The sequence below is a fragment of the Watersipora subatra genome, chromosome 2, assembly GCF_963576615.1.
Source record: "Watersipora subatra chromosome 2, tzWatSuba1.1, whole genome shotgun sequence".
NCBI lineage: Eukaryota > Metazoa > Bryozoa > Gymnolaemata > Cheilostomatida > Watersiporidae > Watersipora > Watersipora subatra.
In genome coordinates, this window is record NC_088709.1 from 28,959,710 (window position 1) to 28,986,195 (window position 26,486).

General features: G+C 35.5%; 4 protein-coding genes and 1 non-coding gene across 8 annotated transcripts in view; 2 read left to right on the top strand and 3 right to left on the bottom strand.

The window, feature by feature from the left end:
- The window catches only part of LOC137387277 (probable phosphatase phospho2), a 393,003-nt gene that overhangs the window by 192 nt on the left and 366,325 nt on the right, over positions 1 to 26,486 (bottom strand). The window lies entirely within an intron of this gene.
- LOC137388109 (probable G-protein coupled receptor B0563.6) lies at positions 751 to 10,174 on the bottom strand. Its single transcript, XM_068074620.1, has 3 exons — positions 10,107 to 10,174; positions 3,442 to 4,652; positions 751 to 1,085 (listed from the first exon to the last, which is right to left on the bottom strand). Exons 1-3 carry the CDS (start codon positions 10,172 to 10,174, stop codon positions 751 to 753), a joined length of 1,614 nt encoding a protein of 537 aa, XP_067930721.1.
- LOC137388966 (U4 spliceosomal RNA) lies at positions 16,561 to 16,701 on the top strand. Its single transcript, XR_010978055.1, has one exon. It is a non-coding gene; the product is annotated as a U4 spliceosomal RNA (small nuclear RNA).
- Positions 21,858 to 25,055, top strand: LOC137388110 (uncharacterized). Its single transcript, XM_068074621.1, has 2 exons — positions 21,858 to 21,958; positions 24,794 to 25,055. Exons 1-2 carry the CDS (start codon positions 21,858 to 21,860, stop codon positions 25,053 to 25,055), a joined length of 363 nt encoding a protein of 120 aa, XP_067930722.1.
- Positions 25,135 to 26,486, bottom strand: part of LOC137386764 (insulin-induced gene 1 protein-like) — a 28,818-nt gene continuing 27,466 nt past the window's right edge. For both annotated transcript variants that reach the window (XM_068072898.1, XM_068072899.1), the window contains exon 6: positions 25,135 to 25,818. In XM_068072898.1, the coding sequence (XP_067928999.1) occupies positions 25,771 to 25,818 (48 nt within the window). In that variant the 3' untranslated portion in view covers positions 25,135 to 25,770. The remainder of the gene's footprint in view (positions 25,819 to 26,486) is intronic.

Sequence of the window (26,486 nt, forward strand, 5' to 3'; positions counted from 1 at the left end):
AATCCGAAATCTTTCACCTCCATAGTACTATTTTAAGTACTATTTTAAGTACTATTTTAAGCCATTTAGAAATTTTACAAACCCATATTTTCAATTTGCATGCTTACCATTTTGACAAGTTCCTAGTCCGGAGAAACACCAAACACATATGAGTCTCAGGCACTTCTTACATCCAGCATTTATTGGCTGACCTTCATGCTCTTTACAGAATCTTGCTGGTTCCTCACTCGCCATGATGGTCAGATCACAAGCTCTACGGTCATTCGATTATAGAAATCTTGTATAAAGACACAGGGCTGCCATGAAATGAGAATGTTGATTAGTTTGTTATATTTATTGAACTCGGTGGAAGAAATAATGAGGTTGTGATGGTGAGCTTGTAGACATTTACAGACAGGTGAATTCCTCGAGACAAAATGGGTTTGTATGTGGACAAAAGTTAGGGGAGGCAAGGGTTATCTAATGCCTTCAGCTCGTCATTCGTATATCCTACAATACGTGGACCAACACAATCTCTTCCTTTCTTTGCAACATTGTCAAGGGTTCAATTAAAATAGTGACAAGACTTACCTTCCAGTAAAGCAAGCACCTGCTAGCATATGCCACGGAGCGAGCTGCTGTACTGCCAGTGTAATGACCGTCTGGTCTTCAGAATGTAGCTTCAAGTGCAATTTATTATGTAAGACATATGTCTGTAGGAGTGTTTCACAACGCTAGTCAATATAAGCATTGAAATGTTATACAGGCTGTTCAGTGACCCCTCCACGTCTCAGCGCAGAGGCTAAGGCTATCCCTGTGAACTGAGCTGCTCCTCTCCACGCAGAGACTAAGGCTATCCCTGTGAATTGAGCTGCTCCTTTCCACACAGAGACTAAGGCTAGCCCTGTGAACTGAGCTGCTCCTATTCATGCAGAGACTAAGGCTATCCCTGTGAATTGAGCTGCTCCTCTCCATGCAGAGACTAAGGCTATGCCTGTGAACTGAGCTGCTCCTCTCCATGCAGAGACTAAGGCTATCCCTGTGAACTGAGCTGCTCCTCTCCACACAGAGACTAAGGCTATCCCTGTGAACTGAGCTGCTCCTCTCTACACAGAGACTAAGGCTATCCCTGTAAATTGAGCTGCTCCTTTCCACACAGAGACTAAGGCTATCCCTGTGAACTCAAATTTTCGAGACTTTTAATTTTACATCTTTTTGAAAGGATTCTATGCAGTTCTCAATTTTTCGTCAACATAGACTGTATTTTATTCATATTATATTTCTGAATGGCTGTAAGCTTGATATTATGGTTCAAAGTTCATATATGTATTAGTAATCACTGTTTGAACATCTTTGACCATCTCTCAGCAAACTGTCTATAAGTTTCAGCAGCTATTTTTAAGAAAGGTTTAGACAAGTCAAGGTGGAGTTGATGAATTTAGTCTAACCATCTTTGCCTCTTATTGATTTATGATTGATTATAAGCAACATAAATGGGTATATTTATTTTTAGGTTCGAACTTACATGCAACAAATGCAATCAAACTAACAAAATAGAATATTCTAGAATAAAACTGAGCATAGGAGATTCAGATAAGAATCGTTGCAAACAACAGATTTGGAGTATTCTTCTCTTTGTCTTTGTTGAAGGTTGACTAGCAACAAAATTCACATTACAGTTATTTGATATGAAAAGATTCACCATGTCTTACTCTGTTGTGTTTTAGGTGCAAAATATGTAGAAATGTGATTACAAGTTCTTAGAAGCTCAAAAACGAACAGTTAATCGCAGCCACACCAAACCGCCGTAGTTTGGATTCTCTTTCCAAAACGGCTCAAATGTGGCGTAGCTGTGGTAGATGGTTTCTGTTTACACTTTCATGCAACCTTATTCGTCGAAATAATTTCACAAATATACTTCACGCATTCGATAAAATCATGTCTATTGTTCTTACGCATCTGTTTTATCGTCATTGTAATGCTGTCACTTTTAGCAGTGATATCTTATAACTTACCGTAAAAATTCGTTTAATTTTTCAACCTTAACTCAAAGGAGTACATATCATTGTATGATAATCAAGACGAGCCTGTTGGTCACTTCTGATAATCGAAAAGTGCTGCAAAAATTATTTGCGAAGTATTGGGTCACATGATCAGATTACGACTTGCCGATTAGACCAAACCGAAACAAAACTGTAAAATAGCAAGCATCTATATTTGATACGGGGTCTTCGGTAAAACCCGAAGTGTTTGTCATAAACTAGTGCTACGATAAGTTTTATATTGAGCTTTTTATTGGCCTTTCAATTCATGTGAGAACATCACGTGACAAGACAATAAATAAATTTCATGACTACGTCAGAGAAATAAAGAGATTCCAATCTACGACGGCTTTTCGTTTTTGAGCTTTTAAAAGCTTGTAATCACATTACCACATATTTGGCACCTACAACACAACAGAGTAAGACGTGGTGAATCTTTTGATACCAAATAACTGTAATGTGAATTTTGTTGCAAGTCAACCTTTATTTTATTTACACTTTCATGCAACCTCATTCGTCGAAATATTTTCACAAATATACTTCACGCATTCAATAAAACCAGGTCTATTGTCCTTACGCGTCTATTTCATTATCATTGTAATGCTGTCACTTTCAGCACCGATATTTTATAACCTACCGTGAAAATTCGTTTAATTTTTTAACCTTAGCTCGAAGGAGTACATATCATTTTCTCCTAAACATGACGAGCCTGCTGTTCACCTGTGATAATCGAAAAATGCCGCAAAAATTGTTTGCGCTGTTTGGCAGGAAGTATGGGTCATATGATCAGATTACAACTAGACGATTAGACCAAGCCGAAACAAAACTGTAGAGTAGCAAGCATCTATATTTGATACGGGCTTTTCTGTAGAACCCGAAGTGTTTGTCATAAACTAGTGCTACGAGAAGTTTTATATTTAGCTTTTTATTGGCCTTTCAATTCATGTGAGAACATCACGTGTCAAAACAATAACCAAATGGATTAACTACGTCAGAGAAATAAACTGATTCCAATCTACGGCGATTTTGTGTTGGCTGCGATTAACTGTTCGTTTTTGAGCTTTTAAGAGCTTGTAATCACATTTCCACATCTTTTGCACCTACAACGCAGCAGAGTAAGACATGGTGAATCTTTTGATACCTAATAACTGTAATGTGAATTTTGTTGCAAATCAACCTTTAAGAATTTACAAGTTCATTACAAAACCAGCTGTACTAGCTTCAAGCTGAATATCATTAAATTAACATGTTATCAATCAAGCCAAATTTGCAAATATTGTTGCTTATTATTTTTGCTGTATCACAATTTTTATAGTCTAACAAACCAATGCACACACTTCTGAAATAGCCCTTCCTGGAGTTGTCTGTTTTTATGACATTTTCTAAACTCTATTGTTTACTTCTATCGTAGCAATGTTACTGTCTGAGACAGTGCTAAGGGTTGTCAGTTCAACAGAGCTGTCTATAGTTTCCCTGTGTCCTCCATTCTGGGTGATGAATGAAGATTGTATGCAGAAGTGCTCCCGCAACCAATCAGGAACGAGACCAGGAAAGTTTCCAAAAAATATGCGTCGAAACTGAACATTTGTAAGCAAATATATAAATAAATTAATTCCAAAATTGAGCTGATAAAAGAAGAAGCACAGACATCTAATACTTTTCAATAATAAAGCTTGTTTAGCATATCTAATATAAGCTTGCTGCTCTTCTGCGACAGCAGATGGCCGGGGACTATCTGATCTAATCAAAAGCTCTGTCATCTGAACAGCCCCTAGCGGTAGCAGCAGTCCCAAGAATATTATTGAGGTAGCTATTAGCATCCAATTTGTGCGCATCTGTCGCTTTTCACCAGTTTTTCTGCTTTTCAGGACTTTCAGCGACATTTTCCTTCTAACTCGGGCTGATTTATGGATTCGGTAGATAATGACGGAGTTAAGTACCCCCATAGTAATTGCTGGGAACCAAGTGTTGATAGTCACATACACGTATATAGCCTCTTGGAACTTCCTCCTGTTTGTGTGGCAAGCTTTGTATCCAAACACTGAGTCACCCTCAAATCCAGATATAAAAACCTTGTGCATAGAGATGAGAAGGATTGCGATGCTGACTGATACGATAGTCGCTCTGGTTCTTTTTACCGAGCACAGTCGGTGGACTTTCAGAGGAAACTCGACAGCGATCAACCTTTCTACTGTAAAACACACAATCATCCAGACGCTCAACAGGTTGAAGAGCTCAACTAACACTGAATGGCAGAGACACAACCATTCCTTCTCTTGAAACGCCCTGTTGATCGTATCTGGATTCTGAGCTCGTAAAACACCAACCATGAAGTTGAAAATAAGGACGGATGAGTCATAAATGGCAAGAGCAAGCAAGTACATGTAGCTGGTGTTCTGTCTCACAGTCTTTCTCGACAGTGTGATGATGATGAGCAGGTTAAAAAGCAGACCAGAACAGACTATAGTTATGGTGCCATAATGAAGTAGAAAGCGACCAAGTTTAAGGAGTGGTGACAACCGGGCTTCGTACTCTTGCAGCTGACACGGCCAGGCTAAGGCTAATTCAGCCGTGATGTTGTGCTTCTCCATGGAAACTTCTGAATAGTCGGAGACACATGTCTTTGGTGACCTGCAACAAGTATATTGGGCAGACAATTACTTAGTGACCAAAATTGGTTAAACCTGAAACGCTGATGTCTGCATGTACCTCTGCTAGTCTGTGAGCCTTTCTAGGAAATGACCAGTTGACTTATCCTACAAGTGGACCTCTATTTGTCTGCTTCTGCTCAAGCATCTGTTTATTCATCAAAATATAAGTTTATTACTAGTGCAAATATTTTGTTAGCCGTCTGTGGTGGCCTTAGAGATACACCATTGAATGTCATCATTTTAAATGCATCATACAAAAGGTTAGCCATGCTAATTTTGCTGAGACTATTTGAGTTATTCTGTTACAATCTACTTGAGTAGCAAATCTGACTTATTAATTATAGTTATATAACCAACACTCGAAATGTTGAGTGGCAGATATGACTTATTAACTATAGTTATATAACCAACACTCTAAATGTTGAGTGGCAGATATGACTTATTAACTATAGTTATATAACCAACACTCTAAATGTTGAGTGGCAGATATGACTTATTAACTATAGTTATATAACCAACACTCTAGATGTTGGTTATATAACAATGACTATAACTATAGAGGGACTCTGTCTAAACAGGTGCAATCACTTTGCACACTAACAAAAAGTAAACATGAAAGCGTTTTTGTCCTTTGTTATCCGATTGGCTCAAACTCTTTAACTCTCCTGAGTAAATTACGCAGTAAATTACACAAAACAAATAGGGTAAAAGTTGGCCTTCATCAGTAAATTGTGTTTACTTTCCCTTTAATGAAACCGCTTTTTAAAATAATTAGCTAAAATATTTTAGCTAACAAGATTCAATAATTATTCTTTATTTAGTATGTTATACTATATGCTATTATGTAACATGATATGTTATATAATAGTATACTACACTGTACTATATTATATGATGCTGTGTTGCTTTATACCGTACAATATTATATTTAGTTATATCATATACTAAATAAATGCTCGGCGTTGTCCGGGTGATAAAAAAGTCTCCGGACAGAAAATTTATTCTTATTCAACATATACAACATTAATTTTGCCATCCTAACTTTTAAACTTCATATCAAGAAAAAAGTGTTTTTTGTGCAGTTTAAATGAATTAAGAAAAAAAAGAAGACAACTGTAAAGGTTTTCAAACTTTTCAAACAACTGTAATTTTTAAATTTCATATCATGAAAGAAGTGTTTTGTTGAAATAAATTAGAAGGAAAAATAAAACTGTAAAGGTGTTTAATTAAATGTAAATGTGAAGTCATTAGCAAGTAATGGCTAAATATAGTCTGCTTTGCTACGATTACAATAAAAAATTATTTGGTATGCAATTATATGATCTTAGTGCGTTTCAGTGTTGGCATCATAAGGCGAAAATATCGTATAGACGTATAGAGTGGTATAGAAACCCATAGTAATTACCTAATTCAATCACTGCCTGGTAAAAATCATCAAAACATCAACAGTAAAAAATAGTAACAAAACAATATGTTAACCTGAGGAACTATAGTTACCTACAACAACTTTAGTGCACTTTGTGACTATGGTCTGCAAGTATAAATGTAACATTACAATGTACTACAGGCAGAATTTTTACCTTCGAGACAGACGTAACGTAAACGCTGAATCTAGCTTAAATGAATTTAGTTTACTAAACACATACTTGAAGCAAGTTTTAGCATGTATTTTAGTAAACATCAAACTTCTAACTAAAGTTTTATCACTTATCTGTTTGCGAATCTGTTTTCATCATAATGGATAACGCTGAGATAGCGGCAAAATAGCATATCGACATTTTGTTATTTCTTCATAATCAGTACAACAATTGCCAAATGTTAATTTTGAGAGAAGTTATCGTTGATATCGTATGGCGGAAAACAAATTCATCATATTATGATGAGGATGAAAAAGCCTTGTTTCGTGGAGTTAGGCAAAAAATATTTTATAACAGGAGCATCATCACCCATGGGCGCAATGTATCAATCAATACGTCATTTAGCGCGCGCAATCGAGAAAAGGGTATACAGTATATGATCAAAGCGAGACAATTTTAAGCACTGTGTAGCTCAGTTGTTAAATACGCGATTAGAAACTTGTGGTTGTAATCTCCATGAGTTCAAATCCAGCACGAAGTGAGCTTTTCATTCCAAGATTTTAATTGCTATAACTGGACAGACAGACATCTGGACAGACATCTGGACAGATGACAGACAACGGCAAGCTTGGAGATTTAAATATATAGACATAAGTAAGCACTTTATATTATTTTAGCTTTATATTATTTTGGCTTTATACTATTTTAGCTTTATATTATTTTAGCTTTATATTATTTTAGCTTTATATTATTTTAGTTTTATACTCTTTTAGCTTTATATTATTTTAGCTTTATATTATTTTAGCTTTATATTATTTTAGTTTTATATTATTTTAACGCAATGTATATAATAAAGATATTATATTATGGTATATTAGAGTATATTGTACAATATTACAATTTTTTTCATGTTGTATTATTACAATCAATATATTATATTTTATAATATTATCATAATATGAATTTATTCAACTCTTTTATAGGCATAACATTATAATACTTATATTAATAACACTGCCTGATGTCATAGCTGAAAGTAATCTGAATAGATCAATAAATAGTGAAGACTAAAATAGTTGAGCAGAGTTTACATGATTTAATAATTATATATTATATTATGTTACACCACGCATTATTATAGTAGAGAGTGACACTTACATAAGGCTTAATTATACTATGAAGGATATGGCTGTGATATGAATGAAAAAAAGCTGTGATATGACTGCAAAATGGCTGCGATATGGCTGCGATATGGCTGCAATATGGCTGCAATATGGCTACGATATTGTGATAACTTGACTGGGATATGTATAGCGATATAGATACTATATGGTTGTAAAACGGCTATGATCTGGAAGCGATATGGCTGCGATATGCCATGCACCATAGTAATACATAGTGAGAATGTTTATTGTTTAAAGGTTGACTTGCAACAAAATTCAAATTACAGTTATTTGGTATCAAAATATTCGCCATGTCTTACTCTGTTGTGTTGTAGGTGCCAAATATGTGGAAATGTGATTACAAGCTCTTAAAAGCTCAAAGACGGGAAGCCGCTATAGATTGGAATCTCTTTATTTCGATGACGTAGCCACGAAATTTGGTTATCGTCTTGTCACGTTGTTCTCACGTGAACTGAAAGGCCAATACAAAGCTCAATATAAAACTTATCGTAGTACTAGTTTATGACAAACACTTCGGGTTTTACCGAAGACCCCGTATCAAATATAGATGCTCGCTACTTTACAGTTTGGTTTCGGCCTGGTCTAATCGGCAAGTCGTAATCTGATCATGTGACCCAATACTTTGCAAATACTTTTTGCAGCACTTTTCGATTATCACAGGTGACCAACAGGCTCATCATGATTATCGGACAATGATATGTACTCCTTCGAGGTAAGGTTAAAAAGTTAAATGAATTTTTACAGTAAGTTATAAGATATCACTGCTAAAAGTGACAGCATTACGATGACAATAAAACAGACGCGTAAGAACAACAGACATGGTTTTATTGATTGCGTGAAGTATATTTGTGAAAATATTTCGACGAATGAGGTTGCATGAAAGTGTAAGCAGAAACCATCTCTCACAAATGCATCACATTTGAGCCGTTTTGGAAAGAGAATCCAAACTACGGCGGTCTCGCGTGGCTGCGATTAACTGTCCGTTTTTAAGCTTTTAAGAGCTTGTAGTTACATTTCCACATATTTGGCACCTACAACACAACAGAGTAAGACATGGTGAATCTTATGATACCAAATAACTGTAATGTGAATTTTGTTGCAAGTCAACCTTTAAGTTTACTGGAATTCACCTTACCCTGACAATTTTTCTGTTGTCCAAGAAATACTGTCATTCCCATAATCTTGCCAAGCAGAGGCCATGGCTGTTATGATTTGATCCAAGCTGATGCAGAGTATAACCAGCGATGCAAAAAGTAAACACAAGTATGGTTTATATACGCCAGCTCAATAGTTGCCCTTTTGTCTTCTATATTCTACGATTGGCTAGATGCGTCATTAGCAGTCCCAAGTGATGCCGACAGCGTGTAACCACTGTGCAGAAGGCAAATATTGAAATAATCTGTATACGTCAGAGTGAAATGTTTATATCAGCCTCAACTAAGCTTCACTGCATAGCTTCTGTTCTGCCAATTCAGTAGACAGAGCCCTCCAAAAATACTTTCCACATCCCTAAATACGAGACTCTCCCACCACATAGCGTCATATCCTCCACACCAGCATTAAACGCTGCATTGGCCTCGTATTTAAAATATTATTCTAAAATCATGCTTACACAATCTCTATAAACATGGATGTTTCGAAATGTGGAATATTCTGATGCACGCTGATTTATATCTCCAGAGTATTGCAGTGCGAGTTGATGCACCATCAGTTAATGCTTGGCTCCTGCAGAGCTATTGCAGGAGTGTTCATTAGCTATTATCCCTGGCCTGTTTGTTGGCTGCCAGACTCTGAGCAGCAGTAGATGTTAACTACTATATGATGAGTGAGTTCTATAAATAGATAAATTTCTATTTTAGTATTAAAGTAAAATGTACCATGACAAGGGTAACAAGAAATAGTTGACCAATTAGTCAATCCATAATAACAAGTTACAAATAAGTAGAAGAGATTATTCATAAATATATATACACTCTAGCAGCTACAACATCAAATATATGTATGTCTTTCGCGTAGTTAGCGAAGGAAGACGACGGATAGTTGATGCTTTATATATGTGTTGTAGAACATTCAAGATTATGGAACTGCTGTTGCAAGAGAACTGTGGTTAGTGTCTGTATATTTCTGTATTTCCCTCGATACAGTGATCACACAAGTTTAGTAGTAATAAATCTTTAGCTCTAATTTATCTGTCACAATGGAGAGTTCAAATAAGTGAACCCGCTTGCAATATTTGATAATGTTCGATGAACAGGTTATAGACACAGCAAGAATAATGATATATAGCAACTATATAATATAATGCAAATCTGAAGCTATCAATCGAGTATAAAATATAGGTAATGTCAACAGGCACAAATAGATAAATAAAATGCTCCAGAAAATGTTTCTGTGGTATGGTTCACTTCTGTCTGTCCCACACTGATTTTATCCTGCAGATGGTTGCAGACTGTTTCTACTTTGGCATCATTGTTTTTGCTTGCCCACACCGCCCAGAGTGTTTGCCTCACAAAGGGTTTGCACAGTATAACACTCTTGTGGCATGTATAACACTTTTACGGCACGTTATTACTTTTAATCTTGCTAATCCTTATTTAGATTCTTTCCCCTCCCCCGTGAAGACCTTGACACACAGACACCCCTTAGTATTTAGGCTCTATTGAGCCAAAATACCACCTCTTTGGGCCAGCAACCAAAAGCCAACTGGGTTCAAAGCCAGTAAGAAATTCTGCTACAGCCATATTCTGTAATTTGGTAAACTTCAAATTCTCCTCATAGATGCCAGGCCATGCATAGTATTCGAGCCAAAATGAATTCCGTAAGATGGTAGATGAAACTAGCCAATGGTAATTAAGTTCCTCTGGATGACAGTTAAGTACAACTGGCTACACCACGATGCTAAAGTACATTTGGTTACACAAAGAGACCTAAGTTGTATCAGGCTTCATTGCCACACTGAAATACACTTGGTTAGCTCACTGCATCAAAGTATATTTGATTATGGTTGATTATAATTGATTAAATGGTTGATTACAGTACACATAGACATGCTATTGTAGCTGAATTGCTCTAAAGAATGATCTGTAGCACTATAGTTGTTTTAACCTCACTACGCACCACCCTTGCAACATCACCCTCACGAGGTACTACAGCCCCTCAACTCTCACCAGGTACTATAGCTTCTCCACCCTAGCCAGACACTATAGCTCATCTACCGTCACCAGACACTACAGCTCTACCCTACCTGGCACTATAGCTCCTTCACCCTCACCAGGTACTATAGCCCCTCCACCCTCACCAGGCACTATAGCCCCTCCATCCTCACCAGGCACTATAGCCCCTCCACCCTCACCAGGTACTATAGCTTCTCCATCCTCACTAGGCACTATAGCCCCTCCACTCTCATTAGTCACTATAGCTCATCTACCCTCACCAGGCACCAAAGCTCCTCCACCCTCACCAGGCACTATAGCTCATCTACCCTCACCAGGCACTATAGCCCACTAGGGACTAGTTTATTTATGAGTCTTTTTACACGTACATAATTTTGCACATTATTACTTGAATGTTTACTGTGAATACTGTCAGTCTGTTTTACATTTGTTATGTCTAATCTCCAGCTAATTCAACCATGTTAATAATCATTTTACTATTCCGACAAAAAAATTAATATTTTGTATCTAATATTCTCACTTCTATGAAAAGCCCGATTTTAAATTTTATGCGCTCATTCATGTTTTGTCAACAACCTCAAACCTGACACTGTGTCAAGATAAAATACTAATAAACTAAATCATCTGGGAGTTTTTGTGATGGAACAAGCTTGTAATTGATCTTTAGTCTCTGGATAGTTGGAAAATATACGTAACAAGTATTTCAAAAGTACATTCTATTGGTATAGGCCATCTCAAAGCTGTTTAAATGCATGCATTACTTCTCACTACATGTAATATGACCTGTAGAGAATTTTTTCTAGTGTGCATACTGTTGCACTAAGCTGGGCATTGGATTCGTTAGCCTCCATCAAAAAGTAAAATATAATTGCATGTTTATGCAGTCTGTCCTTAGCCAAGAAGACCGGGTCACACCTGTGATAACAATTTGGTGGTCCTTGATGCTTTGGGTTGGTTAGCGTTGCTGGGTTATTTTATTGGCTGATGGCGGCAGGTAGTGGCTCGATTGGTGTTACTCTGTTGCTGAGCTTTCTTGGTCAGTCTTTTTAGAACCTTACAGTGCTTCACAACTTATTACTCTGTATTAGCACTTTCAAATTACAACAGTTATATCAGCAAGCTGGAATGGCAAACCAAAGACTTCACAGTAGTTCGGACAATAAATAAATATCATTAAACAACAATCTACACTTACATCTGTTTAATTACCACTATCAGTGAATCTACTCGCAACATTCTCGCTTGCCTGGGTCGCTGGCAGACCCGAAAACTGCCAAATGACCAATAGACAGTAGAGCTACTATATGGCACTTTTGCTTACTTGTAGTGGTAAGTTTTGGTAAGCATTACCTCTATGTCAGTGGTTTCAAACAAGAGATTCTTTCTCAATGATACTAAAAAATCACAACTATTTTCTTATACATCTGTCATTCTTGAATTTCTGCAAACCCGACACTTAGCCAATAGTGTTTGTCCAAAACATCACTGGCTTTTGAAGGGTAGCTGAACTTCTACTTGTGTGTATAGATTCCTGTTTTCACAAAATTAAAGAATCTTTTCGAATCTTAGTTCTATATTTGTACCATTAAAGTGTTGAGTTTTTGCAAGGCCTGTTATCTCTATTACTGGGTAACTCAGAAAACTATTAGACACATGGCCCTGCGCTGAACAAACTTGACTGGTGGTGATAATTCAACTGCTAGCCAGACGTTGCTCTGTAAGAACTTTTCTCTTATAAATGAGCCATAACTACAGCCAAGTCTGAGGAATGACTGGCAGGTAAGAACATGTAAGATTATTATAAAAAACTAGGCTTTACATGTTGCAGTCCTGCTCTGCTGGCCATTTTGCCAGAATGTTTACTTTTGTTTTTAGCAAAAGGGAAAAACCATAGGTATATATATCTATGGGAAAAACTTTTGTTCGTGTACATGTGTATACATAGATTGTGCAGTGAGACCTCTGTATATTGCTAGTGTACTTGTGTATCCTTAGACAGTACATAGATTGTGCAGTGAGACCTCTGTATATTGCTAGTGTACTTGGTTATACATAGACTGTACAATGAGACCTATGTATATTGCTAGTGTACTTGTGTATACATAGAATGTATAGCGAGACCTCTGTATATTGCTAGTGTACTTGTGTATACATAGACTGTACAATGAGACCTATGTATATTGCTTGTGTACTTGTGTATACATAGACTGTACAATGAGACCTCTGTATATTGCTAGTGTACTTGTGTATACATAGACTGTACAGTGAGACCTCTGTATATTGCTAGTGTACTTGTGTATACATAGACTGTACATTGAGACCTATGTATATTGCTAGTGTACTTGTGTATACATAGACTGTACAATGAGACCTATGTATATTGCTAGTGTACTTGTGTATACATAGACTGTACAATGAGACCTATGTATATTGCTAGTGTACTTGTGTATACATAGACTGTACAATGAGACCTATGTATATTGCTAGTGTACATGTGTATACATAGACTGTACAATGAGACCTCTGTATATTGCTTCTGTACTTGTGTATACATAGACTGTACAATGAGACATCTGTTAATCGCTAATGTATAATTATAGTTGTGATTTTATTACTTTTAATTTTGGTAGTCTTTATTCTCGGGTATTGCCCTCAGGAAACACGAACGCGCCATCCGTTTGGGATGGCGCGTTCTTTAGCAAAGATTATCACATTTTACGGTCCACAGCAAAAACTGACTAAGCTCAGAGCTAGTAAGGGTTTTTGCTATAGCCACACGTCATGATTTTGCAAACATTGAATTATCCTTGCGGATGGTGAAGTTAATTCCCTTAAGTGCAGTAAATGGTAGTTGAAACTAGCCAATGGGGATCTAATATTCCTGAAACTGACTTAGAATTCCACATCAGTCAAGAAGAAGACAAAAAAGAAGCTTTCCTGTTTTACATCGGATAACCCTCTTCAGTACCACCCACTCTATCAATTAATTGTCCGGTTGCGTTATTAAACAATCTCTTTCACTTGCGCATATATGAACAAAGGTGAAATCACAAACTTGAAGAGTTAGTTAGGGAAAATGAGTAACGTAGAAAACATTCTGACCCCTAGTGATCTATGGCTGTGTAATTCTGACCCCTAGTGATCTATGGCTGTCTAATTCGACCCCTAGTGGTCTATGGCTGTCTAATTCTGACCCCTAGTGATCTATAGCTGTCTAATTCTGACCGCTAGTGGTCTATGGCTGTCTAATTCTGACACCTAGTGGTCTATAGCTGTCTAATTCTGACCCCTAGTGGTCTATAGCTGTCTAATTCTGACTCCTAGTGGTTTACGGCTGTCTAATTCTGACCCCTAGTGGTCTATGGCTGTCTAATTCTGACCCCTAGTGATCTATGGCTGTCTAATTCTGACCCTTAGTGGTCTATAGCTGTGTAAAGAATTTTAAGGGTCCAACTTTACTAAGCATCACACAAAGTTTATGATGGTGAGTGATCTACATTACATGATTGGTTTAAAAGAATAGTGGCTGAACCTGATGACTATTGAGATCATAACTGTAGTAATGTGATGACTGTAGTAAGGTGATGACTGTAGTAAGGTGATGACTGTAGTAAGGTGATGACTGTAGTAGGGTGATGACTGTAGTAAGGTGATGACCGTAGTAAGGTGATGACTGTAGTAAGATGAAAGTATCGTCTGAACCAATATGGTAAAACCATTATCTTTTATCAACAGATCTTGCATGGTTTCATCTTTATTTTGAGACAAACTTTGGTGACACACAGACTGCAGCAGGTTAGGTAAATATTAGCTTTAAGAATACTTGCCATAAACTTCTGTCATATGCACTGTTTCTCTTGTTTATAGAATGGTTAATCTGGTTCCTTATACATGTACATGTATCCATAGACATGTATAAATACTAGCTGCGCTATCCGGCGTTGCTCGGGTAATAAAAAAGTTTTCGGTCAGAAAATTGATTTGTATTTAACATATAACAACATTTGCCATTCAAACTTTCAAACTACATATCATGAGAAAAGTGTTTTGTGTAGTTGGAATAAATTAAGAGAGAAAATAAGAACAACTGTGAAGGTTTTCAAACTTTGTCAAACAACTATTAAACTTCATATCATGAGAAAAAACTTTTGTGCAAGTCAAATAAATTAAAAAAATAAAACGACTATAAAAAGGTTTAGATGTAAATGTGAAATAATTAGTAAGTAATAGCTAAATTAAGTTGGTTTGGATACGATTACAATGAACGATGATTCAGTAAGGATGCAATTAATACGAACTGAGAAAACAAAATAAAAATCCTGAATATATAGAATTAATAATAACAATTCTTGCATAGAAGATTGTGTATGTGTGTGTGTGAGTGCGTGCGTGTGTGTGTGTAAAAAAGGTTACTGTTCCACCAGAAGCTATCCATCAAAACTTTGAATACGACGATACGGAAACAATATAATTGTCAGCGAGAGAAGAATTGGCTTTGACCTCAGATATAGTAATCGAACCTTACAAAATATATTTCTCAACAAGGGTATCGTAATGCGTGGCCGCATCGGTAAACTAATCAGCTATTAGCTATAGCTGGAATGACAGATCCACAGACATACTTTGAGAAATATATACATCTATATATATATATGTTTATATATGTGTATATATATATACATGTATATATGTTTATATATATATGTTTATATATATGTATATATATATATATATATGTATATATATGTATATATATATACATATATATACATATATATATATATACATATATATATATATGTATATATATGTATATATATATATATATATATATATATATTTTTTTTTTTTTTTTTATCTGTTTTTTTTTTTTTTTTGTATAAGACTCTAAGACTACAACTGCCATGCAGACAATTGCCATTAGTTCAAAAATATATTCAGCTAATTTGCTGGTTTTGAAAACTTTCAGAAGTCTAGATGAATAGTCCTAATAATATTTGGGAAAAGGGCTCGTCAAAGCAAATTTACTAACCAATATTTTAGTGCTTAACAGGGTGAATCTAGTTTCACCCACTTTCTAAGACTTGGAAAGCAAACCTTTTCATTTAGTTTTTACACCCTCAGAGATGGCTTCTATTATTAGGAGTGAATGAGGTAGTCACATCGAAGTAGATGAGCTCCAGTATATGTATTATCAAAATGAATATAATAGTTATAAATCTGTAAATTACACACTGGAAACAAAAGTCACCTAAATCTCCAGGATAGACAAAATCAAATGACAAAAGCCTTTTTTATACATCTGTTGGTAGAAAAAAAATTGAAAATAAAAACTGCTAGTCCTTAGAGAAACAGTGAGGAATAACTCTAATCTTGAAGCTGAAGAATATCCCCTAAATGAGTAATTTAGACTAATATATATTAGAACAAGTAACATTTCTCTGCTTGAGAATTATTGTAGAAACAATGATAGTAAGTAAATATATAATGTCTAACTGAAATAAATGATGTTTGCTACATCTACAGCAATAATGCTACTTTCTGCACAAATGCTTATTTACTCAACCGTGTCATAGCAACTCGATGAAATATGGGTGAATGCAGACTGTTCCACGCAGCCCCAGACTGCTGACCTTTGTGGTTGATAAAATTCATTCTTAGAATTGTAAAATTTTCTTTATATGAACGATTGACACCCGATACTGATGACGTAGATGTTGGCTCAAGTTTGTGACTTATCTCCCCTGTTTACAGCAGTGTCAGCCATCCATAGAGGTAACTATGCTTTGTTAAGAGTGCTTTCTAAAAATAGAACAAATAAAGCATGAGAGCAATAGACTTAGTCATGTGACAGCTCAAGTAATATGTATATTTTAACATCATCTTAAGCATCATGCACTTGTATCGTATTACTGTATAGATTATGTAGTATTCTGAAGCCTGTGGAGGAAGGTATCTTTGCGCAGCGGCAGTACCATAGCCAGTGACGTCTATCGGAGGCGTGGTTATTGCTAGTTGAAAACTTATACCAATACCCAGCACTGACGACGTGAAACGCCGTCGGCAAGTGCAATTTATGGAGGCTCCCACGAGAGCTGATTAATCTCAAATAAATAACTGCTACCTGGAAATTGAATGGGGACTCCTCTATGTTACCATTTATAGGGTGTAGCCAGGTTGCTTAGACATATGAACTATACAATATTAACTCTGCAAGTATAAGATATGAAGCTTAGTTAATACTATACTTCATAGACCTATTAACTATAATATTTACTATAGTTAATAGGTCTATGCCAGGTCTATGGCTAGCATAAGCTGGCTCAACTGAACAATAGTTTATGTGCAACCGGAATGTGTTGGCTAGTAAACAGCACATTTCATAATATTGTTTTTTCTTGCTGCAATGAAATAAAACAATTTGTCATACCCATACATATTTGTGGATGTTGTAAATATATAAAAGCAGCCTAGTGTCAGTTCTATGCTAGTGGAATTGCAGGCAAACTCTCATGTACTTCATGCACATGTTGTACAGAACAAAGTGCTTGGGTAACATCTGCCCAGATGTTGGTGGACGCTGAAGAAGATATTTGTAGATTATGAGTGAATTATTACCCCATCTCTATTCAAAAGGCTTCCTTGTGCTTCAGTAGAAGATTCAGCTAGATATAGAAAGACCATAGGTGCGCATTTAAATGTACGGTTTTTAGGAACCCAATAGAATTTAGAAACCAAATATTTTAGCGACTTGGCAGAAGGCATGGAGCATATGCTTAGTAAGTTTAAATATAATTATTTGAAAAGTTGGGAAAGGACTAGCGTTTGCACATATACTAATGCATATAGACATGCACACACTAAGTACTCTGACAGTGCTGTGAGAGGTCGACATGTGTAATATCTATGCGCACAATTATTCTGAAATGAAGAGAGGTGTTGGGTGATGCAAATAGTAGAACGCCTGGCTTTTTATTTGAATGAATCTTGTGTGATGCAGTCTTTTTCCACCATCAACCGTGGCTTCGATTAGACATGCAGAAACGGCTCTTATTATAGTAAAGATCATAATATTATCATATAGATGTTGACACTAAAATATCATACATCTCCAATAGCCAAAGCTGAGTATGGATATTATCCAACTCATCACCAAATAATTGTAAACAAAGGTTACTCAGGGTTTCCTTTGAATGCAGAGACATGTTATTGATATTGCAATGATGGGTACAAAAGAAGTAATGTTTGCTAATAGCTCCGCAGTGTTGTCTAATAAAGACAACCGCTTTGTCGTGCTTATTGATTCCTGTTGAGTATCAGCGACAGCGAACTCCACAACTTATTATCGGTATGCACCTGTGGCAGCTTATCTTTATCTCTGGCCAGCTGGTACAAGTCCTAGTCTAGTCTGATAAGACATACATGTATCAACTTTTATAGACGACTACGAAGAGAATGGATGTTTTGGATGATAGGCTGTGCTTAGATACCATAAATAAGGTAAGAATTGCATAATGCAGCTGTTCTCTGGTTTGTATTGACTTTTCCATTTTTGTTATAATAAACAAACATGGCTGCGAGTTTAGATTCTAATGCAGTTTAAATACTCCAGAAATTGAAATATTGACGACACTCTTTTCCCGCAGAAACATATTCATAATATATATATATATATATATATATATATATATATATATATATATATATATATATATACGTATATATATATATATACATATATATACAGTATATATATATATATATATATATATACATGTATATATATCTATATATATCTATATATATATATATATCTATCTATATATATAGATATAACTATATATATCTATATATATATCTATATATATATATCTATATATATAGATATAACTATATATATCTATATATATATATCTATATATATATATATCTATAGATATAACTAAAGTATTTTCTAAATGAATACTATTTTATTTCAGTTGTCTGGGAAGATAGTAAATTATAATATATATATATTATAATTTACCATCTTCTTAGACAACTGAAATAAAATAGTATCCATTTAGAAAATACTTTAGTCTAGTTTTAGGACTAGTTGGAGACTTGGAGTTCTAGTTTTCTACCCGTAATATCTCACGTGTACTTCTGATGCTGTTTTTTAACACAGAATGTTTTCAGTTATTTTACATGTATTAGATGTCAAGTCTCTGATCTTATCTCACCATAATGAGCCGAGTAAGGTAAATTGTATAGTACAGCTAAAGTAGATTGTTTGGTACTAAGTCTACATGAATTCTTCTACATGGTGGACACTGTATACAACAGTTCATGGTGTAAAATGACTAGCAATGACTACAAACACTAACTGATAATTAAAAACCCCATTTAGAAAATACTTTAGTCTAGTTCTAGGACTAGTTGGAGACTTGGAGTTCTGTAGTTTTCTACCCGTAATATCTCACGTGTACTTCTGATGCTGTTTTTTAACACAGAATGTTTTCAGTTATTTTACATCTATTAGATGTCAAGTCTCTGATCTCATCTCACCACAATGAGCTGAGCAAGGTAAATTGTATAGTACAGCTTAAGTAGATTGTTTGGAACTAAGTCTACATGAATCCTTCTACATAGTGGGCTCTCTATTACAACAGTTTATGTTGTAAAATGGGTAGCAATTACTACAAAATATTATTTTCCTATTACAACAGTTGTTTGTTTGTTTGTTTAGTTGCTTATTTTTGCTTTTTAGATCGATAGAATCTGGCTCTGACATTTCATTGAACTTTAAAAGCGTTTTCTTCGTGTAACTGATTTTGTTCAGAAACCGTGAGTTATACTGCTACGGAGACTTATTGTAATGCTAAGAGACAATTTTATGAGAGTGCCCCGTGTGTAATATTCAAATGGTATTTATTTGAATCGAGCTGCTTATCTGGATAACCTAACCTTATCTGGATAACCTAAACTGAATAAACCCTTGCAAGAATAATAGGATCCCAGAGTCGCCTAAATATTTCATTATTAAAATAGTAACTCAAATTACAAAGCACACTGTTATATAGTTACAAACATATCGTGAGTTCGAATTCATCAAATTGCTTAGATACGTGCATCATACTTGAGCCATACTCACACCATATCGTGCCATACTTGTGCCACACTTGCTCCGACTCCGCGCCATACCAAAATCAAGATAACATATTCTTCATGGAAATAGGTTATCTTGATATGATCTGAATTTTATTACTAAATATGCAACTCAGTAAGAAACACTTAAATCATTTGTTACATATAATAGGAAAATTTTATTCATTTGATTTTTTTAAAACATTGTATTAGAGTGATTGTTAACTATTAAATTCAAATTTTTCATGTTATTATCACATTAAATTTACGAAAACTTGAACGTTAAAATTTGCAAACTTTTTATGACTCACTTTACAACTAACTGGTTGTAAAGTTGTAAGCTGGTTGCTAACAAACTGGTAGCGACCAGGCTGTTAAGCTGGTCGCTAACAGCCTTTCATATAAACACTATCATTTGAGCTTCTCCCAGCCCTGGTTCATAACATGAACTTAAATTTTATAGAGAACTTATGAAGTTTTCGTACATATTAACTTTTCTTCCAAAACAATTGCAGAGAATAATCTTCAGAGTATGCAGTAATTATAACTGCCTCATTAATTTTCCACAAGTTGACTATAACCAGGTGGTGCTTTTATTCTACTCAGGAACAGGTGCTGCTCTGGTGGTCAGGTGCCGTGTTTGGCATCTCTTTCAATGGAATGCGATTTGATTTTTGACCTATAGAAAGGCATTATCCTTACATAAACTTTTGACGTAAATATTATTCTACTGGCCTCATTTAATTCACTATTTGTAATAAAAAATCAATTATTTTAACTGTAGACACGATATGAACTAGCTAGAGTACTTTCAGAGTTGTCCGCTAAATGATTTGAATGTTGTTTTATAGGCCAGAGATCAGCTAAGGAAACGCTGCAGCAAGTTTAACACAAGTTATGAGCTGCCGGAGTGTGCGCTGAATCCATACTACAAGCCATTGGTAACTTCTGTCACTGGACGAAACCAAAATATGACAGTCGGCAAATACCCTGGTCTTACTGAGCATAGCAGTATCTCCTGCGAGGTACAAGGGCATACAACTCATGTTGGGCTAAGTGGTGACAACTGTTTCTTTTTAAAGATAAGAAAACTATTCAAATGGGAAAGTCACTGTTTAAATAAAAAATTGCACTTTTTGCACACTTTTATTTGGTATATTATACAAAAATGATAAATCAAAATATAATTCAATATTCAAGCTAGATTCAATTTAAGAATAAATTTAGTTTTAAAGTTTTATTAACAACCATTACTTTTTTATTAAACTGAACTTAAAACAACAGCTTTGAATAAAAATTTATACAAGAAAAGATGTTTCATTGTGAATACTTCACAAACACTGTGTAATTAACTAGCTCATGTTCATATAGAAAACAAGTCAGTATTCAAATTTAATATTGCAAATTGCAAGTTCTCATGATACTCTAAAAATTAGCTAAACCTCTCCTAGAAGTATTGTTTGGGCGTGTGATAAAACCTACAGTTCGCTTCAAATGATAATTATGTTTATTACAAAAAGATAATAGAGTTGACTCGCAGCAAACTATTCTGAACAAAGTTCAATTATTTGCCTGTAATAAATACAGGCTACGGTATTAACAAGTTTTGTTCGCATCAACTCAGTAGTGGAATAAAAGATTTTGCGGATCACACGTTGACCTTTATGGACCTTCAAGCAGATTGGCCAATGTTTTTTGGATTACAGCAGTGACCCTTTATAAGAACCCTGAATCAAACTTTATTGATAAAGTTATATAAAATAACTAGACATTCCTAAAGCAGATTTTACCTTTTATAAAAAAGAAGCTGCACATTCACACAAACTAGCTTTGGAAATTTTTGGGTTTACATTCTTATTAGTAACATATAATTATGTGATAATTGCAGCTAGTGCAACATTTAGTACAAATATCAACCTCTGTTTGAACTGTATTTCAAGGTCAAGGTCTCCCTAAATTGCTAAAACTCTCAATCTAAAAATTGCAGATTCTCGGAAGCTTAGCTTGCAAAACTTGTCAAGAAAATCGCATTCGTTTAGCCACTACCTCTGAAATACATCTAAGTAAGGTTCGGGTTCCTCAACGTGACTCAAGACATCTTGGTGGACAGCGGTGCTTTGCTGAGATGTTGTCAGATGGCTCCTTTTTACCCCTCATACCTTCCTACCATTACTTGCCTCACGAAGACAAACTCGAGTATTACTGCCCTTGGAGCAACTCACTCAGGTAGCTGTATAATTTATTAAACTAAATGTTTTACATAATTTTGGTGTTTAGAATGCGCAAATAGTATTTCCAATTTGCTGGACCATCTATTACATTCTTACTTCCCAACAAACCGAGACCAGATAGCAAGACCTTGCCAGTTCACATTATGTAAAAGCATGAAGCAAACTGTGTTTTTCTTCAGTACACATTTACTTTACCATGTCTGTATTCGTCTCATATGCTTTAATTGCAGAGTTTTAAATATAAAACCTTTAAAAAAATTCTAAAGCTTTCAAACTAAGTTAATATCTATCTATATATTTATCTTGCCTGTCTATTCTAATGATTGTAAAAATGAGACCGCAGAAAGTTTAATAGCAAAAAGGTAAACCTGTAAACTTGAAATCGTTGTTGAGAAAAGCAAACTTGAAATTATAAAATCAAATTACCTCCACATTTCTGCTAGAAAGGTGGAGGTAATTTGATTTCACATCGGTGCTCCCAATCAGCTGCCTGTCAAGATGGTTCTCTCATTTTTGGCTGACACTTTGGCCAAATTTGGTTGGCAGTTTTTCATTGGTTGTTACAAGTACATCAGTGCACCCAATCATATCATTGGTTGATACAAATACACTAGTGCACCCGATCATATCATTGGTTGTTACAAGTACACCATTGCACACAATCATATTATTGGTTGTTACAAGTACACCAGTCCATCCAATCATATCACTGGTTGTTACAAGTACACCAGTGCACACAAACATATCATTGGTTGTTACAAGTGCACCCGTGCACACAATCATATCATTGGTTGTTACAAGTACACTAGTGCACGCATTCATATCATTGGTTGTTACAAGTACACCAGTGAACACAATCATATCATTGGTTGTTACAAGTACACCAGTGCACACAATCATATCATTGGTTGTTACAAGTACACCAGTCCATCCAATCATATCATTGGTTGTTACAAGTACACCTGTGCACAAAATCATATCATTCGTTGTTACAAGTACACTAGTGCACACAATCATATCATTGGTTGTTACAAGTACACCAGTGAACACAATCATATCATTGGTTGTTACAAGTACACCAGTGCACACAATCATATCATTGGTTGTTACAAGTACACCAGTGCACACAATCGTATCAATGGTTGTTACAAGTACATCAGTGCACACAATCATATCATTGGTTGTTACAAGTACATCAGTGCACACAATCATATCATTGGTTGTTACAAGTACACCAGTGCACACAATCGTATCATTGGTTGTTACAAGTACACCAGTACACACAATCATATCACGTGATTAGAAGCTTCCAGATGGAGTTGCTATGAGATTGTAAAATAAACACAGACTTATTGTTTGAATAGTCATACAAATAACATAGAAATAGGGTTACCATACAAGTTGACCATTGAGAGTTGATGTGATGTAGCTTCCTGTTTTACTGCAAAACTAGTTTCAGATGCTCTTTTTGAATCAACTTGAGAATTTTAAAAACTCAGCCACCAGACATCTAGTGCTTTTTTGTGAGAAAAAATAGAATATGCACATCAACAAAACCATCTCATAGCTAAAGCAGAAGCGCACCCAACATTTTTGTTACTTGGCTTGAATCATTCATAGTTCCCTTGCTCTGACAAGGGTCAGATTGCTGGCAAATGCTGAAAGTTAGCTACTGTGAAGGATGTGCTGTGACCCTTTAGTTCCCACCTTTGGAGAACTAGCCCCTTCGGGTTGAGAGAATAAATATATTTAACCAATAATACCAATCTCCTTGTATACATCTCAGCATTTTTGTCTGCAGTGTGTCTAGTTATAGCTAAGCGATAACATTATATGATCAAAAAATTTGTTTTGCAATAGATTTGAACTCGGAACCTCCATGTCTGCAGACTGGAGTGTCTATACACTACCAAATGGCTACATTGCTGCACAATGAAATAATTGTGGTCATACTTATTACAACTTCCAATATTTAATGCTGATTGGTTAAGTAGCATGCTTCAGCAAGCACGCTTGAAGATCATGATTGTGTGAGAGATCATAATGCATTCTTTTTTTCAATTCTGACTGATTTATAATAACAGCTCTTATTATAGTAAAGAGTTAGACTAGCTTAAGTTACTCAAATTCATTGGATAAAGAAACTAAACCAATTAAAAATAAATGTTCTGCGCAAAAACATTTTTATTACACATGCAACGTCCGAGATTCATTTAGTAATGTATGCAGCAGTGTGACACAGTAAATAGAACTATCTCACTAAAACAGAACAGTTTTACCTCACTAGAACAGCACTAGGGAGTGTTGCGTGCTGATGGGTCTCCATACCTCTTTTTTACTGCTAGGTCTATCTCTTCAGCTCACGGGCCAGATAGTCATTTCTCCTCCGGCCAACTTTCGGAAAGCTTGGCCCAGTTGGGTTGAATTGAGGGTTGGCCGGCTTCACTGGTTTTCTAGGTCAAGTCTTAGACTAGAAAGCAACTGCCAGACTAGAAAACTATTTTAAACAAGGAATATTTTGGTTATTTTATAGGCATTCTAATCAAAATATTCTTGTTTCAGGGATAAACAAAACTAGCATTGGCTATCCGCCTTCTCTTCGTGCAAAGTAGTATGGTTAATGATTTGGTTTCCAATTTCATGATGGTAATCACATAGCCTTGGAAGCAAACCTTTTGTCATAGTTTAAGCAACTTTTATTTCTTTAGCGGAGGCGGAAAATACTTGATATGTGAATGTTCAGAGAATTGTGTTTTAATAGCGAACCCAAGCAGATACTGCATTCATTGCAGACTTTGCTAACAGATTATCCTACGACTTTATTTTGTAGGAAAGAAATCACCTTTCCAATAATTACTAATTATGAGCACCTGCAGAGAGTCAGCAAAAAACGGATGAGGTCGAGACCAGTTAATCGGCAAGATAATCTGCCATCGCTGCGGGCTAATTCAAGACCAGCCAGTAGAGTAAATGCACTAACAGTTCCTGACAACAGCCAGATTTCAACACCTTGCCCTCCAGATGATTACTCTCTGCAACCTCCTATTATCGACAACTGGAGAGAATGGAATCTACATCATATACATGTTTAGTTGTAGTTGATCTAGACTGTAACCTGCACAGCGCGATGTGTAGTGTGCAAAATATGTTTTAGCACAATCATCGAAAGACTTAATGTTTTAAAAATATATTTGAAACTGAGTTAATCTATTATTTATCTTTTCATGTGTCACAGTAAGAGCCATAAAAAATAATAAATCAATCTTTCCATCACATAAATGCGTTTGTAATAAATATAAAATATCAGTGATGTGGAGGTAAACAAGTGTGCAAAGTTGCAATGAGGTTTGAAAAAGTGTTGAAAGCTGTTCTTTTAATGTCAATGCAATTGCAAAACTGCAATAATATGGTGGCCAAAAATCTACGAGTTGTCATCCCTAAGTACCGATAACTCCTCAGCAATATAATAGATTTTGGAAACACTTTCAAAAATATGAGGTATAAGTCACAGCTTGCAACGAAACTAAAGAAATGACAACTCTCGATTTTTAGAAACCAACTCATAGCACAGATACATTTCCTAGTTAACAGATATTTTGTAATGTGAAAGCACCAAAAAGGTGATGAATACAGCGAGGAAAGCTGTTTTGACAACTGAAAAGCTACGAAAATAGGGCAGGCAAAGCACAAAAGTTGGTAGAAATCTCAATATTTCTGACACTATTTGATAATGCCAAAAGGAGAAATCTGGAGAAGGAAGGTGGTGAACATCTCATACAAATTTTCATATGTTGATAAAAGTCAGTCTCAGTCCATGTGCTCCTTACATGTGTTGTTGCATTCTACTTCATCACCCTGTAACCAATCACAAGGCTCGTTATAAAACTTTCAAAATCGGGTAGAAGTTAAATACATGAGAAGTTAAAATATGAATACCAAATGACCATTTAGACAAAAACTTCCATAGTACATGTCTATCATGTGATCAATGCAAATATTGTAAAAATTTGAGAGACAGGGCGCCTTCAAATAAATGTCAAAAACGGATGTTTACGAAAATGGACAGAAAGCATATTCTACAACAGCAGCTTGAATAGCAATTCACTGCGTTTTAAAAGAAAAGCCGCGCTGTGATAGATTTGAAGCGTTCGATAGCAGCAGATGTCATGTCGACAATACTTCTTTGCAGCCGAAGCAACAAGCCTCATTACCAAATAGCATCAAGTCATGCTCGATTTGCGCAACAAGCTTGTTTTTGATTGGATAATTTCTTACTATAGTAAGCAACCTTTACCGATATTTCTTCACTACTGGCTTATTCATAATACTTATTCTCTGATAATAGAATCGAGAGTTGATCAAGAAATAATTGACACTATATCCTAATTCTCTATATTGTCAATGCTTTTTTGTTCATCTAGGAATACATCACAAAGTGGGCCCCACCAGTTAAACTACAAGTCCATCGGATAAGCGAGTTTGGACCATCATGTGGCCAGCACTTTCCATATGCATGGAACATT